Source organism: Micromesistius poutassou (genome assembly GCF_964030765.1).
Source record: "Micromesistius poutassou genome assembly, chromosome: 2".
Classification (NCBI taxonomy): Eukaryota; Metazoa; Chordata; class Actinopteri; order Gadiformes; family Gadidae; genus Micromesistius; species Micromesistius poutassou.
In genome coordinates, this window is record NC_140272.1 from 9,335,786 (window position 1) to 9,355,337 (window position 19,552).

Here is a 19,552-nt window from a genome sequence, read left to right on the forward strand (position 1 = left end):
TACAGCTGACTGCCTGTTCCTCCTGTACAGCTGACTTTCTGTTCCTCCTGTACAACTGACTGTCTGTTCCTCCTGTTCCCCCCAGCTGGTGTATGAACGCATCCCCCACGGGGACCTGGACCAGAGGGTGATCCATCTGCGGGTGCTGGGGGACGGGCCCTTCTGGGAGAACTCCCTGCTGGGGGAGACCTTCATTCCCCTGAAGAAGCTCCTTCCTGGGCAGCACTGGGTGGACTGGCACCGGCTGGGCCTTGAGGGCCTGGAGGCGGCCCGCTAACACTGTGTGTGTGTGTGTGTGTGTGTGTGTGTGTGTGTGTGTGTGTGTGTGTGTGTGTGTGTGTGTGTGTGTGTGTGTGTGTGTGTGTGTGTGTGTGTGTGTGTGTGTGTGTGTGTGTGTGTGACACAAGTAAAGCAGAAAACCACATTCCTGAAGAAAGGCTGATAGAGAATGGATTGATCATTAGCTCTATGAGGTAGTGGACATTCTCACACCATATTTAGTGTTCTTTCAAATGTCAGCTCTAATGTCGGATAATATTACAGAGGGTTTTTTGTTCTGATATTTTATGTTGTATTGTTTACATGGCCCAGTGTGTAGATATGCAGAAGTAGAACTATGCCGTGCAAATTTGTTTTGCAGGAAAGGAGGACGGTTTGGACTTTAGATTTGGACAGTCCTTTGTGTATATTCTGTACAGCTCTAGTCTGTGTATTTTCTGCTGTTATTGAGTAGCTGCTATGCTAAAATGTTGTACAGCACAAGCTACCTTAGCAGTCGATGCAACTTGTCAAAATTCACACCACGGGCTGACTCTGTATTTGGCTTTTAGTCATTCTAAATGTTGAGCTGAAAATTAAAAATGAACCAATATGTAGAATATTTTTTCTCTTGGGAAGGATGCATCAGTGTTGATTCATGTGTATGTGTGCATGTGTCTGTTTGTTTGTGTGAATGTGTGTTCATGTGAGAGAAACAGAATACTTTATTAGATTTTATGCAGTGCCCTTCTGATTGTAAGACCCATCTTTTGTGCTTTTTTATCTTGTAAAATCACTGTTTCTCTAAAAGATCCTGTGAATCAGAATATATAGACCTCTTTTTTTAACTAAATGATTAACGGTTACCGCTTAAAAACACTTAGTTCTTCAACACATTATTACATTTGTGAAGAACTATAAAACTGTGAGAACCAGTTGATGCAGAATCCATGCCGATGGCTTCCAGGGAAATGTCTAAATACAGTTTATAATGTGGACTCACTGACTGACACATAATCTGACTTGAAGATCACTTAACTCGTTGGCATTGAGCTTTAGATTCACTGTTGAAGTTGTGGAATTTCTCAATTTCTGGTGAAATTGAGAAGTTTCTCTAAATTACCCTAGATCTCATGTTGATCTCAGCATATTCTGTTCTATTACTTTTTAGGAACATTGATGGTGTGAGGTTTCTTTTTTTGAACACTGCCAATTTCTGTATGATGTGCAAAAGTAAGAAGAGGAAAAACTTTGCTCATCATGCATCAGCACAAAATGCTCTTCAGAACTCCAAGATGGACAGGAGGCCGTTAAAAGAGTGCCAAAAGATAACTAAGGTCAATAGCAGTCTGGGGGTCTAACCATTGTAATTCTCCTGGCTTCACTCAAACATCAGTCACCAGTATCACTTGGGATCCTACCAGCCAATGAATGAACGTAAGGGTGTCAAAGCACTTAAGTATTTTGGAATCAGCATGGGTCAGTCCCGAAGTAACAGTGAATTACCATACAAGTCCTTCACCAAGTGTCCTAAAAAGCAAAGGGGTTTGACAAAGGTTTTGGTAAGGATGGTTCAGTGAAGCCAGGACCGAGAGCTACAGGGATTTTTTCACCCAGACCGGTGTTGTCCTTTATTATGAGAGGCATTTGAACCATGGCCCGTTTAAGGGGTGTTGTATATACTGGGCATAGCCTTTAATGTTAATACGTTCCAAATGAACTGGATATGATGTATGTAAATAAGGCCAAATGATTAATGTGATTTGATTTAACTTTGTTTTCGTGAATAAATAACCGCTGTATTGTGCTACTTTTGGAACATGTTTTGTAATATTATTTGCACTACAGAATAAACTTTAATCTACAAAAGATGAAGTTAAAGAATAAATGTTACCACTGATTCAGTCACTGAATAAGTTGCATCGAAAACTAACATATATAGCCTTAGTACTATAGTATAATATTGATGGGCAACTGACAAATATAGCCCTATTTCTATAATCGAGTATAATATTAATGTTCAACTAACAAATATAGCCCTATTGCTATAATCAAGCATAATATTAATGTTCAGATAACAAATATAGCCCTATTATTATTGTAATTACTTGATGTACCAATAATGGTGAACTGGTCGTGATAAAGCCTGCCTAATATTCGGTCAGAGAAATGCAGCTGATTTGTTTGCTTCCGTGTTCCTTTATTATAACATCTTTATTCGAGATTTCAGGTGCACAGTATGTGTATTTTACACCAATACTCAATAGCGTTGTCATGTGCATGCGCAGAACCACTAGGTAGCAAAATCTGATGGGAAGCAGAACACCAGCTTTTTGAGAAACACTTGAACCTCCTTTTCTTCCCTTTCATTTATACTTTTAGAACTTTGTACTGTATGGGGCTGAACACATTTAATCCTGGAATAGGTAAGGTAGGCCTACAGTTTATATTGTCTTTAGGGGACTGGTATATTACAATGATCTAATCTTTGGAAACAGGTTTGTGTAACGCAGAAATCCTACAACTTTACTTTCACTGTTGTGCTTTTCTGGGCCATGTGGTAAATGAAACATTGAGTTCAATATTCAAGTGATTAATTTGTCTTGATGCTCAAAATGAAAAAAAGGACAGAAAAAAAAGGACAGAAATCGGTTGAATGTCCTAATCTTAAAATCAAGTTAAATACTGGACTGCAAGCGGACCCAGAGGTACTCACAGCCCAGCCCCGCCTGTCCCAACGTGCATACACACCTAAAAAAGAAGGACACTGGAGGAAGATGCCGGCAAATGTGCCAAAATAAACAACCTGTTTAGAGGACAGACAGAAGTTGCAGCCGGTAGAGAGATGTGGATCTAATGATTAATTAGCAACATACATCATTTAGCTATTTGTGCTATGTTTGCAATGCCATCCTGAGCATACAAGCTTAAACCAATTCATAATTAGTCTAGTTTATTTTGTTAAGACATAGGCCTATGACGAATCACAAATATCATTTGTGAAAATCAACATGTAAAATCCAGCATCTGTGTAGGCCTAAGTTAGCCCAAGCATTTTTTTGTAGCATCAAAAGAGATAAGCCAATCCGACGCTGAAGAGGCAAACTGGACAAAATATTTCATGTAAAATATAAAAGACAGAACAAACGTGATAGATAGTCAATTATAACAAATATAAAATATTTGGTAGCCTCAGAGCAGCAGTCCAGCTTGTCTGATGCTGCTGGTGAACCCGATAGACATGAAGAGGACAGGACTGAGGGGACAGGTAGAGAGGACTGTAAAAAATGTATTTCAATTATTTGATATAAGATAACCCACACATAGAACTGACATGATTCATTGAAATGATCCCAAATATATATATCCCAAATTGATAGTTAAAGTAAGTTTTTTCTTTTTCTAAATTAATCCTTGAGGTGGATTTTTCATTTGCCAAACGTTGATCCAATATACACTAAAAAGGGATAGTAAGTGTTTTGCGCTGTTCATTTATTCAAATTCTTCCACCCCTGAAAAAAGTGTGTGTGTGTGTGTGTGTGTGTGTGTGTGTGTGTGTGTGTGTGTGTGTGTGTGTGTGTGTGTGTGTGTGTGTGTGTGTGTGTGTGTGTGTGTGCGTGCGTGCGTGTCAGGCGAAGAGTATCTTGCAGTTTCACTTTGACTCACTGGGTTTTTTTTGGACTCTGCCTCCTCCCTGAGAAAGGTCATATCAGCATGGAACTCACTCACGCAGGGTGGGGCTGAGTGCAGTATCGTGCTCAGGCAGCCTTGGCTCCGCGCCAGCACCACTGACTTCCCTCATGTTTCTTGAGCTGCGTAAAAGACGTCAGCAGTAACTGTATTGGGACTCCTGAGAAAATATGTCCACTACTTTACACAACACAGAATGGCTTGAACTCAGAGTACTATTGTATTGAGTTCTAATCTGAGCTTTGTGGGCAGAGATGGGCAGAGATAAATAATACCCGGTGCGCATGCACGTGCGAGTGAGAGAAAGAGAGAGAGGGGGAAGACTTCACTGCTCATGATGTTCCGACTCCAACACACGCACACACACACACACACACACACGCACACACACACACAAATCAGAAAAATACTTATTTTGACCATCTTGAAAAGGTATGACGGCGCACACCACGCAACACCAGAGCCTTAAAAAAAAGTCCAATAGACCTCTGAAGAATGAGTCCCGCCTCCGAGGCTCCGGTTCCCTCGGTCAAATGTCTATGGGAAATAACATGGGGTTTTTGAATGATCGTACATAACAAACTCTGTAGGTGGCGAAGAAGTAAAAGCTGCGTCACGTTTTGAACTACACACATTTTCCATCTAGTTTCGACTGGCTTTTTGGATTGTCGGTGCCGTTAAAGTAGTAAACGATTATAAATGCTATTTTAACGGCACAGACAATCCAAAAAGCCAGCCTATTGTTATTTTTAAAATTGCCATTTCACTATTTTCCTCAAATGCATGCGCTGAATAGTGATCTGGTTGTGTGTGCGTGTGTGTGTCTGTTGGGTTATCTGGATTATATAGGATGTAGCAAGCAAGTGATAACCAGATAAGACAGTGAAATCCGTGAGCTGCTGATCATGTGAGAGAAGGTGATGTAGTCGCATTTAACGAAGACGGGGAAAGATGGTGCGATCTACGAGAAAGACGCAGAGGAACTTTCTTTACAAGGCTTTTGTCAGGATACAAAAACAAGTGGTCAGCAAAATAGAAAATAGAAGAAATAGAAGAAAATGTTGGGGTGAACTCTGAGGGGTTACACTGAGGTGAACTCATTCTTGCATGCGAGTCTCTTGAATCATAAAAAATAAAAACATTTGTAGTATGCAAATTATTCTAAAGAGGTCTACTCTCCGTGCGTAGCCCCGCCTTCTCCCGTGAACCAAGAAAGCCTGCACCGTGATGAACGGGGGATTTTACATGTCGTCATAGAGTATCAAAATAACAGCCTCAACTGCAGCATCATCAGTAATATATAAAGTAATATATAAATATATAGTAATGTATAAAACTTTTTTAACAGCAGAAACCTACAATATAATAACAAATGCAGGCTCCAAAGATGAACGAACTGAACTATGAACTATGCAGAACTTCTGTTGGATAGTGTGCAATAGGCCTACTAAATTGCGTGTGCATTCTCAGCAGCTGCAGGAGGCTTTACAAAGGTGCACGACGACTTTTCCTGGCAGCAAAATCGCTAATCAAGTCATCATAAGACACCCTATGTGCCACCAAAGCGTTCTTGTCCCATTGTTGACCGTAGATATGTTTTAATGAGTCCACGTCCACGTCCCACGCTTGCCTGAAGATAGCAGTATATTGACGGCCCCTAGCAGAGACTTCGTGAATCTGCCGGGTATTTGTGGACGCTCCCTAGACTTTCTGATGAAATCCTCACTCACCAACGTCACAGCCGACGGAGACTCACTTTACGTTTGGGGAAGGATCTTACATTTAAACACTTTTAAACCTTTCATTTCAACACTTTAACGCCTTACATCGTAACACTTTAACACGTCGGGCTTCTGTTGTCGTTCAGTGGTTGAGTATCGAGGTCTGGACCGGCCGTGAGGGACGTGGATCGCTTCCCTTCAGTAAAGGCTCTCCGTACGGGCTAGCGTACGTGCTAACGCGTTAGCTTCAGAGCTAAAGCTAAGACCCGGACTGTCGGGGAGACTCGCCGGCGTTTTCTTATTTTGCAGACGGCATGTCTGTCTCGTTTTTGTCGGACGTGTGTTTCTCTGAAGGCCACATGTCGTCGAGCAGCGACCTTCCTGTGGACCCGCACGACGTTCCTGATCTCATGAAGCTCCACCGCCGCCGCAAGGAGCAGGAGGTTCCCGGGCTTCTGGGGGGGTCTGGTCCCACGGGGAGTCGGTGTGTCTGCCGGTCCGTATAACACCGCCTGGACACCCACAACCATAGAGGGGTCCCCATCTGACGGACTAGTGCTAGTTCTGGGGTCACATTAGAGCCCCCCGGCTGATCCACACAGATCGGTCAAATAGCCTCGGTCTCCTGACAGCTGTCAAAATGCCTTTCAGATACTGACAGCAGCTACGTCACGACTATGAAATAACATTTTAAACGTTGTTGGAGTATTATCTAAATGTTGTGGTTTTTCTTGTTGGAGTGTTAAAGATGTCCAGAGCCGACCTCTCCGAGACCCGGCCCTCGGCCGGTCTGTCCCCCAGCGGGCACCGAGGGGCTTCACCCCGGGAGGAGAAGGAAGACACACCGTGGACTAACGCGTTCTCAGTGGTCTCAAGGCCCGCAGTTTCTCTACTGCAGAAGTATTTACCCGGGTTACTTCAGACTCGCTCCCTGACGGACAGTGTACCCGAGTGGGTCGGCGAAGAACACCTGAACCCGGGCTCAGAAGTCCCTTATTTGAGAAGTTTGGGCGACCCAAAGCCGTCGTCTGAGCGCGTCCCGCCGCCGGGCGACGCAGGGAGACTCCTCCAACCAGGAGGCCATAGTAACCTGACGTGGATGACGGAAGAATCGCTTTCAGAATTAGGAATTAAAGACGGTGGTGACAAAGAACATATCAAGGTTTTTTTTGGAAACCGCGGTCCTGTTTTGTTGAACGCAACATCCTCCGCGGAGGCACCGGGCTCCCTGCTCCAGAGCGACTGGAGGGGTCACACCTGGTGGGGTGGATTCTGGGGGACCGACCTGTCTAAACTGTCCCTGGACCGAGGGGAGAGCCTGTGCGCCGCGCATTGTTCTCTCCCAGCGGGTGGTACAAAAGCCGCCGTTGCCCAGACAACGGCTCTGTTTGTACCGTTTAGTAGTTGGGAGTCGATGGCAAGGGAAAATGCTGGACACTCACGCAATACACAGCAAGCGGAGGACAATGGGAGTCTCGAAAACCCACAACCAGAAACTATCAAGTGTTCAGAGGGCCCTGTACAGGAGCTCAGCACCAAGGGAGCCAACATCAATGCAGGAGCTGCCGCGGCGTTCAGTGAGGTGGCGGTTCTGACCCCTGAACAAGATAACGGTTATTCCAGTCTGGAAGAAGGTCATGTGTTATGCCAATCTCACACGGCTGGTTCAGCAGCAGAACTTCCGGTAGAGGGCCATGCCACCATAGAGGAGACCGAGACCTCTGAGCCCACTCAGGGGCCGTCTCCAGCAGCCGACAGGATGGAGGAAGAGGGGGCAGGAGAAGGAACATGTGATGTTGGTGGCAGTAAAGAAGATGGTGGTGGGGATACCCCACCTCAGGAAGGTTCATCTGCATCTGCCGATGTGCTAAGCTCCCCCTACTGCCAAAACCGAGCCATCGCCTTTATCATGGGCAGTCCCTGTAGTGATGATGAGGATGACGCAGACAGCCTGTCAGGCAGCGAGGTCAGTGACCGTGACGACGGCTTTGACAGCGAGGGTTCCTCTGAGATCTCTGACTCTGACAGCGACGATTCAAATTCGGACAACGCGGTGGATTCGGAGGCAGACCGCCTGTGGGACTCTCTGTGCCGACCTCGGGACCCTTACAACCTCCACCACTTCACCGCCCCGACCGCCACAGCGCCACGGCCTGTCCCCTCCACCAGTGCCGCCGCCCTCTCGTCTGACTCCTCCCCGGACTCGTCCCTGGACCAGGGCCCGGCCCCTGCCGGCTCGCCGGCCCTTTCTGTGTCCCCGCCGGCCCCCCAGCAGTCCGACTCGTGGGACGACTCCACCTCGGCCAGCGAGGCGGAGGACACAGAGGGCCTGCTGAGCTACTTCACCTCCTCCTCAGACCCCTACAGCCCCTGGAACTTCCAGGCCTCCGTCAGAACGGAGCGACTGCGGCCGGAGCTGCCGACGGCGGAGGGGGCCCGCCAGGAGACGAAGGAGTCCCTGAAGAGGCCTCTTCGCTCGGCCTCCCAGGGGGCAGCCGCCTCATCGCCCCCCCGCTACCGTAGGGAGGAGGCAGAGGACCGCCTGGACAGCGGGTTCTCTGAACCTGCGGTGCCCCCCAACCCGTCGGTCAGCTCCCGGAGTGGTCGGGTCTATAAAAAGGTGAGTAAGGTTAAGGGCTTTAATCTGGTCGTACAGTAACCCTTACTAAAGTCAGTCAGGCTAAGGGCTTTAATCTGGTCCTACAGTTACCCTTACTAAGGTCAGTCAGGCTAAGGGCTTTAATCTGTTCCTAACCCTTACTAAGGTCATTAAGGATAAGGGCTTTAATCTAGTCCTAACCCTTACTAATTTCAGTCAGGCTAAAGGCTGTAATCTGGTCCTACAGTAACCCTTACTAAAATCAGTAATGCTAAGGGTTTTAATCTGGTCATAGCCCTTAGTAAAGTCAGTAAAACTAAGGGCTTTAATCCAGTCCTACAGTAACCCTTACTAATGTCAGTAAGGCTAAGGGCTTTAATCTGGTCCTAACCCTTAGTAAAGTCAGTAGGGCTAAGGGCTTTAATCTGGTCCTACAATAACCCTTACTACGTCAGCATGCACAAATAGATTCCAATATGTTCAGAAAGTGATTGAGCGCGTAGTGTTCATTACAGACCCAGCCACCAGAGATAAGACCTTTATGGTCCGGTATCTGCTGTGTTGCACTAGCGGCACGCAGAGGCTGATGAACTATAAGTCTACACATAGATAAACCTCTAAAGTCAACAGTGAGTGGTGGAGCTCTACGGAGATTTATAACGGGCATGTCCCTGCTCTCCTTCTCCCTCATAGACCCGTTCAGCAGACCACCAGGGTCTGGTCCACCTCAGTCATTCCTCACTCACCCAGTTGAGTCATATCACATGTGTGCGTCAGTGTGAGGAGAGTAGGCAGCAGAAGGAGATGGTATACGAGGATGTGACATTTGAAACCCTGAGATGTTTAAAATCATGACATTCTGCCAAGTAATAGTGCATCAAAGGTCAGCTTTCACTGGGCATGGGGAGCAGAGGGCCATGCCTAAGGCGGAGTGTGTTTGTATTTGCACAGGTTTGGTTGGTATCTTGTGTTTGACTCCTTGTCCGCCCGGTCAGGTCCACTTCTGTGAGGAGGTGGAGGAGTTCTTCACCAGCAGCCGCGAGGAGGAGGACCGGCGTGGCCAGTGGGAAGAGCTAGCCCGCGACCGCTGTCGCTTCTGGCGCCGCTGTCAGGAAGTGGAGCAGAGCATCGCCTTCTGCCTGGAGCCTGGACACCGCTCCCTGGTCTACCAGTACCGTCAGACTCCACCTGTGGAGCCCCCCTCCTCCCTGGAGCCTGAACCCCGATCCCTGGTCTACCAGCAGTGTCAGGCACCACCTGCAGAGCTCCCCTCCTCCCTGGAGCCGGAGCACTGCTCCCTGGTGTTCCAACCCCGTCAGGCTCCACCTGCAGAGCTCCCCTCCTCCCTGGAGCCGGAGCACTGCTCCCTGGTGTTCCAACCCCGTCAGGCTCCACCTGCAGAGCTCCCCTCCTCCCTGGAGCCGGAGCACTGCTCCCTGGTGTTCCAACCCCGTCAGGCTCCACCTGCAGAGCTCCCCTCCTCCCTGGAGCCGGAGCACTGCTCCCTGGTGTTCCAACCCCGTCAGGCTCCACCTGCAGAGCTCCCCTCCTCCCTGGAGCCGGAGCACTGCTCCCTGGTGTTCCAGCCCCGTCAGGCACCACCTGCAGAGCTCAACTCCTCCCTGCTCTACCTGCACCATCAGGCACCACCTGCAGAGCTCAACTCCTGCCTGGAGCCTGAACACCGCTCCCTGGTGTTCCAGCACCATCAGGCACCACCTACAGAGTCTGGACACCGCTCCCTGTTGTACCAGCACCATCAGGCACCACCTGCAGAGCTCAATGCAACCACGGATGACATGAACGCTGACACTTAGTCCCCACGTCCTTCTGTAACATGCGTTAACCTGCAGGTGTCGTCCGAGAGACTTTGAGAGGGGCGATGAGGTCCTGTTGTTTGCCAGAACCTGACCCAGACTAGGGAGCAGCTGGCTGGTGGGCTGCTGCTCTGGACTGCTGGGTTTGGGCTGTTTGTGGTACTAGAGAGGGGGCATGCAGCACCGTGTATAGGTGTCCGCTCTGGTTTGGTTTGCAGCTGTTTTAAAATGTGTTTCTTGGTGGTGTGAGTATTTAACGTGATTCAGGGCAAGTAAATAATTGTGGAAAGCACTATTATCTTTTTCTCCAGCGTTCGTAATGACTAAGGGCTTTATGAGTGTTTCCACTGTGAGGGGAAACGGACGCCAAGGCACTCCTGCTGCTTCAACTAAAACCACAACTGGAAATGGTTTTGCTCGACACAGAATACGTCAACAGATCACACACAAAAATAACACAAGGTTGCTTCTGTTAAGAATTTAAGAAAGTTTAAAGTCCCTTAGTGTTCAGTGTAATGTTGCCCTATTTCACTAGTGATTCCCCAGTAGGAAGCAAAGCAGGTCAGCAGTGACGAAACATTGGTTAGGAGTTGCAGGGAACTCGAAGCATATTGCATCACTAATGCTAGAAAATATTAAGTACTTTGTATATTTAATTTAGCTGTCACGACTCCTGTTAATGCCAAAGAAAGCTCATGCAGTTCAGATCGTCCACCAAGCATGAGAAGTATTGTTCTCTCTGACACACCACCTGGTGTTTCTTAAAGGTGAGGATGGTTCCGATTGTCCACAAAGCATGAGAAGTATTGTTCTCTCTGACACACCACCTGGTGTTTCTTAAAGGTGAGGATGGTTCCGATTGTCCACAAAGCATGAGAAGTATTGTTCTCTCTCCGACGCCAACTGGTGTTTCTTAAAGGTGATGGTTCAGATTGTCCACCAAGTATGAGAAGTATTGTTCTCTCCCCAACGCCAACTGGTGTTTCTCAAAGGTGAATAGGTGGGTTAATGTGCTCATGTTCAAATGGGTACAGCAAAAACCTCCATGCATATATATTTCTATAATCAATTCTAATTTTTTCAGCCAAGTATGCTCAGTTTGATTTAAAAGGCGTTCAGCAAGCTTGACTTCTGAACGTCTGAACAACCAAAAGGTATTTGTAGTGAATCAGTGGAATCTGTCCCCGGCTGAACTGGTCTGTTCCACTGGGTGTTACTGGTGTGATGAAAGAATGAGATGACTTTGTATTACCAATGAAGCCCAGCCATCAGCATTGTCAGTGATCTGTCTAAGTAAAAGACTTGTTAAACATCTCGGTCATCTGCTTTCTACTGAAAGTCTAAATGTCACTTTGACGGCAAGTTGTCAACACTAGAGCGACGGTCCAATGCGAAGACCGAAAGATTAATTGTTTAACTAGAAGTTGGTTAATTCATGCTACAGAGTGTTTATCCTATTGGCTATCTGATGCTGTCGTCTCCATCCAACACCCAGAATACCACAGCAGCTGGTGACTTTGTACTGGTTGATCTTAAATCAATAGACATTTTATAGAAAACAGTGGCAAAAGTAAGAGATAGACAGTAAGAGATACTACTTTTTCACTTATCACTTGATGACACCACCTTGCCTACTGTGGCATAATTTGCTCTACATGTCACTTCCCTGTTTCATTATATCAATAGGACCACTGTAAAACTATCTCACAATGAGGGCATTGGACTTGAAGGTTAAAATCATGTATTGATGAACAACATCTCCAGGAAGTTTAAATTCTGGATTTGACTGAAGGGTAAGATTATACTGTTGGTATTTTAATCAGTGGATTTTACAAATGCAATTTTATTTTTGTAACTAATTTGTTGGGTCAATATTTCTGCTATACAACCATTCTGAAAGCATTTAAATTACTATTGTAATAAATATTTAATGAATCAATAACCGTCGTGGTTATTTTTTTACAATTTTGGCCTTCATGGAACATATTGTTTTATATGAAGTGCTATGGAACTGAAAATGTATGTCTATATAGTCGCCATAGGGTGGCGCTACAGCATCAAGATGTATTGGTGATGTTCATTTAATACCAGTGTTGTCCACTAGAGGTCAGAGTTGACCCGAGAGATGAAGACACGCAGTGATCCTAACAATAAAACCTAACCACGTTAATACCTTTCCTCAGAATAAAGGTTCTCCTCATCTGAACGGATCTTCAGATGAATAATGAGGAACCTGTTCACTTGTCATAACGCCATATTATATATATATATATATATATATATATATATATATATATATATATATAATGACCTACATTGATCAAACTTAAATGATCAAAATTAAATAAAATAAATGATACATTGATAATCAAAGTCGAGTGTAAATGAAGTGCACGTCCCATTGATAGTCACCCCAGTGTGAGGGAAACAGCCCGCCACGCTTAGACTGCTGGCGGTGGGAAGCCGCTGAGGTGCGGATGAATTAAGAACTAAAAACACCGGAACCATCGCAGCTCTATCGTATCGTATGGTATCGCTCGTTACCAGCTGGCCGGCATCTCTTTTTTAAGAACAGATTCAGCGGGAAAGGTGGAGGCGGGAACCCAGGACGAACCGGGCATGCACAAAGGTGGGGGGGAACGGCGTGCTCAGACGCACTCACAGCCAGGTCATTATCTCTCCTCTTTCTCTTTCGCATTCTCTCCCTAGACTATATATATATATTACCATTATACTATAGGCTACATTTAAAATAATAAATAAATACATTGTCCCTGTTCGTCAGCAGTGGCATAGCTTTTGGTTTCTCTCTCTCTCTCTCTCTCTCTCTCTCTCTCTCTCTCTCTCTCTCTCTCTCTCCCTCTCTCTCCCTCATCACTGCCTGCATGTTTTGCATGCAGCCTGACAGGCTGTGATGTGGTGGTCATGTGACGTTTTAATACCCTGGGTATTTCCACTGGGCATGCTCTCTTGCATCCCTTTCTCCTTCGTACCTCCTCCCTTCTTCACCCCCTCCTTCTGTCACTCCCCCCCCCCCCCCTCTCTCTCTCTCTCTCTCTCTCTCTCTCTCTCTCTCTGTCTGTTAGCCATTCCTTCCTGTTATTGTCCTGCATCCCCCGAACACCAAGGTGCTCTCTCCCTCTCCTCCCTCGTTCTCCAGGTCTCTCGCCTGTCCGCTGTGGATTTGTTTGGTGTGTTTTGCATGTGCCAGAAGGGTGAAGAGTCAGCACCTGCAGAGTGGAGCTCCTAATGGAGCCAGGATGGCTGAGGATGACGCTGTGACTGCCAAAGCCTGTCCGTGTTGGGTGGGTTGTACGGCACCGCTCCGTGGTCCACCACCACCTGTCCCGGAGACCCAGTGAGGGAGAAGGCAGTCCCCAGGTGGTGCGCTGGTGAGTGCTCTCTCTCTGCTTTGGGTGGCTTTTCATGGGTTTGCAGGACTGCGTTTCCAAGTTAATGCAGTGATGTTGTGATGAACGCACATAGCTCTCAGTCTGCTCTGCTGTTTATTTTAGTCTGCATTAAATTGTTGATTTGCCGTTTCATTGGTTTTGATTGGGTTGATTATTGGTGTGGTCGAGAGGCCTGTTTATTGTCATTTGGTTGCACTGCGTAACATAAACACGTACAGCACCATACCAATGCAGTGCGAGGCATCATGAGGAGAGACCAGCATCCTTATACAAATATTTGCATCTTCAAATGTGATGAAGAAGCCCCTCCCCATGGGTGTGTCGGTGTCATTTAGCACTAAGCTATTCTAACGCCACATGGCTGAGCTGAGCCAATCCGCGGCCATCCTGCTCCAATCCCCTCGCTGATAACACGGCGAGCAGGAGGACGGCTCCCATCACCTCTTAATCTATGCAATCTGTGTGTGTCTGTGTGTGTATACATGTGTGTGTGTGTGTGTGTGTGTGTGTGTGTGTGTGTGTGTGTGTGTGTGTCTGTGTGTGTGTCTGTGTGAGTGTGTGTGGGGGTCGAGACTCTAATAACTCCACACAGATCATCCATACGGTACGGTTTATATTGTAATGAGAATGAATAGGGATCATAGCGATTCACTTTTCCCAGGTTTATTGATGTGGCAGTGCATCCATATGACCCCCCAATAATATGAAGGATGTTTATCGGACAGAAAGGCCAATGATGAAGACAGCCATCTGAATGCTAGCTGAATGCTGCCCCTGTGGATAAGCTACGCACTGAGTTGTGTTGATAAGGACCCTAGCCTCTTTCTGAGGCCGTGCTTCACGTCAGGTACTTTGATGTTGGAGCGTGCTGAAGTGGCCATGTGCTTGATTACAGCATTAAGCTGGATTTGTAAACCTTAGAGGAAAAGAGTCTGTTGTGTGTCCGTTCTCCCCTCACCTCGTCTCTCCTCTGTGACGGTGGTCTGAGTCGGGGCTACTCTCATACAAACCCCCCCGTCGGGAGGAGAATCAAGCAATGGTCCAATATTGGAAACTAATTGGGTGTGTGACTAGATACACACTTTAGTATTGTTGTATTTAGTATTGTTAACAGCAGTGTAGTCTCAGAAAGTACAAATGTTATTACTCTAACGTGGTACTTTACAAATATGTTCCTTGTATTAGAGAGGCATTTCAGGTAAAGTAGAAATTAAGTCAGTCTAACGGTAGACCAACACAAACCTGTAAACCAGTCAGTCAGTCTAATGGTAGACCAACATAAACCTGGAAACCAGTCAGTCTCACGGTAGGCCAACATAAACCTGTAGACCAGTCAGTCTCACGGTAGGACAACATAAACCTGAAGAGCAGGTAGCAGGTGGCTGTCCCAGGACCCATGATGATGACATCACGGCCGCCCCCTCTGCTTGTATTCTCCTTACAGACTCAGGTTGGAAACGCTAAACACCAATATTCCTTGAGGCTGTGAATATGGCATTATCATGCTTCATATCACTTTCCCTTTCTATGCACCATGCATATCACTTTTCAGATGCTATAGAAGTTATATTAGTCATTTAACATATTTGTTAAAAAATATGTATTTGTTTTATAAAGTACCTTGGCAACTTCATATATTTCCTTTGATATGTTATGTGAATTGGCCGCATTGAGGTAAAAAACATACAACTTATTTTATGATTAATATACATTGAGAATATAGCAGAGCATCATATTGAATTAATGATAGCCCCTAATTATGGAATGTAATTAAGATTGTGTCGAGTAGAATTTGATTAATGTTGAGTGGACCAGATGTATTATGGATGTTTGGAGAATTGTTTCTGTGTATGGGTGTGTGTGTGTGGGGGGTGCGCGTGTGTTTGTGTGTGTGTCTGCATGTGTGTGTGTGTGTGTGTGTGTGTGTGTGTGTGTGTGTGTGTGTGTGTGTGTGTGTGTGTGTGTGTGTGTGTGTGTGTGTCTGGATGACACCGTCTGCTGCCCTTCACCTCACCTTTCCTAATAGGAACTCTATGCTAATGGTATTACTTGATTTTGTCTGACATTGTGTCTGCTTGTGTGTGTGCATGTGTGTACAAGTGTGTGATTGCAAGTGCACGTGTGTCGATTATTTATACAAAATAGAACTGAGAACACAAGTCTGAATGTACATGTCCTCATCTGATGGCCTCAATGCGGAGTGGATTAGAAAGGTTAAGTAAATCCTCTAGTATCCTGGCTCCCCTTCCACACTCACCTTTTCTCTTGCGGTGGGGTGGGGGCCCCTCCCCCACCTCCCTCTGTAGCCTTGACAACAGCCATAAGCTCTGCCGCTGGGCCCGCCCCCTTCACCATGGCAGCCAGAGGGACCAGGGGACAAAGGGGAGCACAGCAGCGGCCCGCAGAGCAGCTTATTAGCTGGAAGAGAGGGAACCACCTCAATATTATGACAGCATTAAACAGGGAAACAGAAAAACAACAACGAACGACAGAGAGAGAGACACAGACAGACAGACATATCGATATATACTGTATTTGTATTTTGTGTGTGTGTGTGTGTTTGTGTGTGTGTGTGTGTGTGTGTGTGTGTGTGTGTTTGTCTGTGGCATGTCAAGTGAACTTTATTTATGCTGCACATTTCAGGCACAAGGCAGACTCAATGTGCTTCACATAAAAACGTCAAACTGTCCAATATAACATACAATTGAAAGACAATTCGAAAATACAACTGGATTTAAAAGAAAGCATGAAAGACATTTGAATAAAACAAGTTAAAGATGAATTTTACTTTAGCAGAAAGCGAGGGGGAACATTTAGATTTAGTGTTGGATCAAGTCTTTGTGTGCATGTGAGTGTGTGCCTGTGTTTGTGTTCATGTGTTTGTCTGTGCATGCATGTGTGTGTTTGTGTGTGTTTGTGTGTGTTTGTGTGCATGTGCGTTTGCGTGTGTGTGTGTGTGTGTGCGTTTGCATTTGCGTGTGTGTGTGTGTGTGTGTGTGTGTGTGTGTGTGTGCATGTTTGTACGTGTGTGTGTGTGTGTGTGTGTGTGTGTGTGTGTGTGTGTGTGCATGTACACGTGTGTGAGTGTGTGCGTGTGTGTGTGCATATGTCTGTGTGTGTCCGTGTGTGTCTGTGTGTGTGAATGCGTCGTGAGCCAAACAGCCAGGTGGGCTTCAGCTCCCCTTGTGTCTCCCATCAGACCTCAGCTCTTTGTTCCATCCTGCTCGGCCTTCCCTCCACACGCTGGCAAAAGGCGCATCATGGTGGAGCTGAGAAGAGCTGAGGCTGGACTGACTGGTGGAGCTGGCCCCCTGCAAGGCTCTGCTCACATCATGTGACGCCCTGCCAGCCATTCAAGTCCTCTTTAGCCCCCTTCTGGCTTTTATTGGATGATCAAACTGTTTGTAGCAACATTTGAACATGTGCATAATACTTCAAATATATAAACTCAAATATATAATCTCAAATATATAAACTCAAACATGTAAACTCAAATATATAAACAGAAATATATAAACTCAAATATATAAACAAACATATGAACTCAAACGTATAAACTCAAATATATAAACTCTAATTTATAAACTCAAACATATAAACTCAAACGTTTAAACTCAAACATATAAACTAAAATATATAAACTATAAAGTGTGTTTACCGGTTGTGCAGGGTGTAACCAATACACGCTGTACCGCTGTACAATATTGCAGGATCTGAATATATCAATACAAGGTTGAGCCAAACCGTATATGTGTGTCTGTGTGTGTGTGTGTGTGTGTGTGTGTGTGTGTGTGTGTGTGTGTGTTTCTCTGGGGGGATTTGGGCCTTTGTGTAGTATGTATGCGTGTGCTTGCATAGCTCATTATGATGAGCTATGCCTTTTGACAGTAGCCTCATTAATATGGAAGCCAATCTGTCGTGATACAGCAGGGGCTCACACATGAGGCAGGAGGCCGGCGGAGCAGCCGCTCTGTGCGTGTGTGTGTGTGTGTGTGTGTGTGTGTGTGTGTGTGTGTGTGTGTGTGTGTGTGTGTGTGTGTGTGTGTGTGTGTGTACACGTGTGTGTGTGTGTGTGTGTATGTGTGTGTGTACTTGTGTATTTGTGTGCTCTGAGCGGGAGGCCATTTCTAATGACCTGAGAACATCATGTCTATTTATAGAAGCAGTGAGATCCTGACATCATGGACCAGATGTATCAGACCCACAATTAATATAATTTAAAACAAATGACTGACAATAAATTCAATGCCAGTAAATAGTCAAGTAGGGGTGTGAAGGCTTAGTCAATGCCTTCTGTTACAGGGACACCCTCTCTGTACCCTAGCCTTCAACAGCTGTCCAATACTAGGGCCATGGGAACCATTTTGGTCAAGGTATTCTTTTAATGTTTAACGGCTGACATTGTGCCAATAATTATTGCAAACACTAGAAATCAACAGTTTTTGTCGCTGTGATGGAACAGTGGACATTAGTTCTGTTCTGTAGCCTTCATGGTGTAAAGCAATGGACATTGCCAACATGTTATCCTGAATGGTAACCAGCATGTTATCCTGAATGGTAACCAGCATGTTATCCTGAATGGTTACCAGCATGTTATCCTGAATGGTTACCAGCATTGAAAGATGCCCAGGCTTCTAGAAAGCAGACAGCAGGCAACAACAGAAAGTAATAATCTAAATATCAAACTCAAAAATCCTCAGTTTGGGTCCAGCTTGTGCCCTGTTGGAGAGAAGTCCCTGAACCAGCCTTAAAATAAAAAAAAGCTCCAGGTTCATTCTGGGCCCCCTGTGATGGCCCTTCCAGGTCCATCAGACAACACAGTCCAGGGACAACGAGCAGAGCCCAGTTGTGGTGCTCAAACGCTGAAGCATCTGGCCGGTTTGCTAAAACCCAAGGGCAGCTGAGGACAGTGTCTATGTCCAGCTGTAAACAAGTGCAGTGGACACACAGAATAGAAACGGGTGGATCTGTTCATTTGGGGGCACTATTGGAGAAAACGACCCAGCCAGGGCAGTTTGTAGGGTATAACTTGTCTTTGACGAACTGGGATACAGCTACGGGAGCTGCTGAATGGGTGGCCACCTGCCCAGTTCGGGAACACGCCTACACCGCACAAGAGAGAGCGAGAGGTCGAGTTAAAAATACATCCTGGCTGCTGTACATCTGGACATAGACAATGTGAACCACTGACCTGGGTCTCAAAGAAGCAGCTCTTTTAGTAAGCGGGGGGCAAAGCAGCTAATAACAACTCATGCATACAATCTACAAGTGGTGCTAGGGTGCTTTTAGCTGAAGAAGGTGATAAGTCACCTGCTCCTAACTCCCCTATCTTCTAATCCACTCCAGACACTCATACATGAGACAATACTATTGTCTTTTAAAGTCGAATTACTCAAGGGCCCTCTCAGAAAGATCCACGGGAGCTGGATTCCCCCGGGCCGTTTACAGCTGTTTAAATATTAATGTATTGTATTTCTTCCTTTTAAGTGTGTTGATATTAGATACTGGAACTGAATCCGATCAATACAGTGGTAATAAGACCCTGTCACAGCCTGACCACGTTCACATGTATGCTCCCTTTTGGAGCGTTGACCCTGAGTAATCATAGTAGCACATGGACGTCATCATAGATAATTTATTTTTTACAAATCAACCCTTTGGGTTGATTCGCTGGTTCATCATGTTGTCTGGGCTGACAACACAAGAGCAGATGTATGCTTGGGAAACAGCCATACAAGCACCTCAATTTCATGAAGCACATGTAGGTACTCTAGATAAGAAGGTAACGAATTAAAGATGGACTGGCAAATAAATATGGAATCAAATCTTTATATATGAGAATATTCCATATCAAATATGAGAATGTCTGGCATTCCAAACCCAAAGTTGGAGAAAATAACACCCAGGTACAAATACACGTCAATGTGTGAAAGCCCTGAGCAGGCTTAAGATATGACGAGCCATCGCTGGATATATAGGGTCTGCATGAGCAGTGAGCATCTGCTCACTACGTGACGTTAGGAAGCTGCATGACGCTAGGAAACTACACTAGGA

General features: G+C 45.8%; 3 protein-coding genes across 5 annotated transcripts in view; all 3 read left to right on the forward strand.

The window, feature by feature from the left end:
• Window positions 1–2,071, forward strand: part of pik3c2b (phosphatidylinositol-4-phosphate 3-kinase, catalytic subunit type 2 beta) — a 38,353-nt gene extending 36,282 nt beyond the window's left edge. For all 3 annotated transcript variants that reach the window (XM_084463634.1, XM_084463636.1, XM_084463635.1), the window contains exon 33: window positions 86–2,071. In XM_084463634.1, coding sequence (XP_084319760.1) covers window positions 86–277 — 192 coding nt within the window. In that variant the 3' untranslated portion in view covers window positions 278–2,071. The remainder of the gene's footprint in view (window positions 1–85) is intronic.
• A 3,606-nt stretch (window positions 2,072–5,677) lies between these two features.
• On the forward strand, window positions 5,678–12,021 carry ppp1r15b (protein phosphatase 1, regulatory subunit 15B). Its single transcript, XM_084464332.1, has 2 exons — window positions 5,678–8,289; window positions 9,264–12,021. Exons 1-2 carry the CDS (start codon window positions 6,418–6,420, stop codon window positions 10,083–10,085), a joined length of 2,694 nt encoding a protein of 897 aa, XP_084320458.1. The 5' UTR covers window positions 5,678–6,417; the 3' UTR covers window positions 10,086–12,021.
• Window positions 12,022–12,704: 683 nt separating this feature from the next.
• Window positions 12,705–19,552, forward strand: part of plekha6 (pleckstrin homology domain containing, family A member 6) — a gene marked incomplete at its 5' end in the record, with an annotated part of 59,013 nt that continues 52,165 nt past the window's right edge. Inside the window, 3 exons of the mRNA XM_084464746.1 lie at window positions 12,705–12,714; window positions 13,246–13,276; window positions 13,377–13,477. Coding sequence (XP_084320872.1) covers window positions 12,705–12,714; window positions 13,246–13,276; window positions 13,377–13,477 — 142 coding nt within the window. The remainder of the gene's footprint in view (window positions 12,715–13,245; window positions 13,277–13,376; window positions 13,478–19,552) is intronic.

Coding starts and splice junctions, on each gene's coding strand:
- ppp1r15b (XM_084464332.1), top strand. CDS start 6,418: ATGTCCAGAGCCGACCTCTCCGAGACCCGGCCCTCGGCCGGTCTGTCC. Junction 8,290..9,263: donor GTGGTCGGGTCTATAAAAAG/GTGAGTAAGGTT, acceptor CCGCCCGGTCAG/GTCCACTTCTGTGAGGAGGT.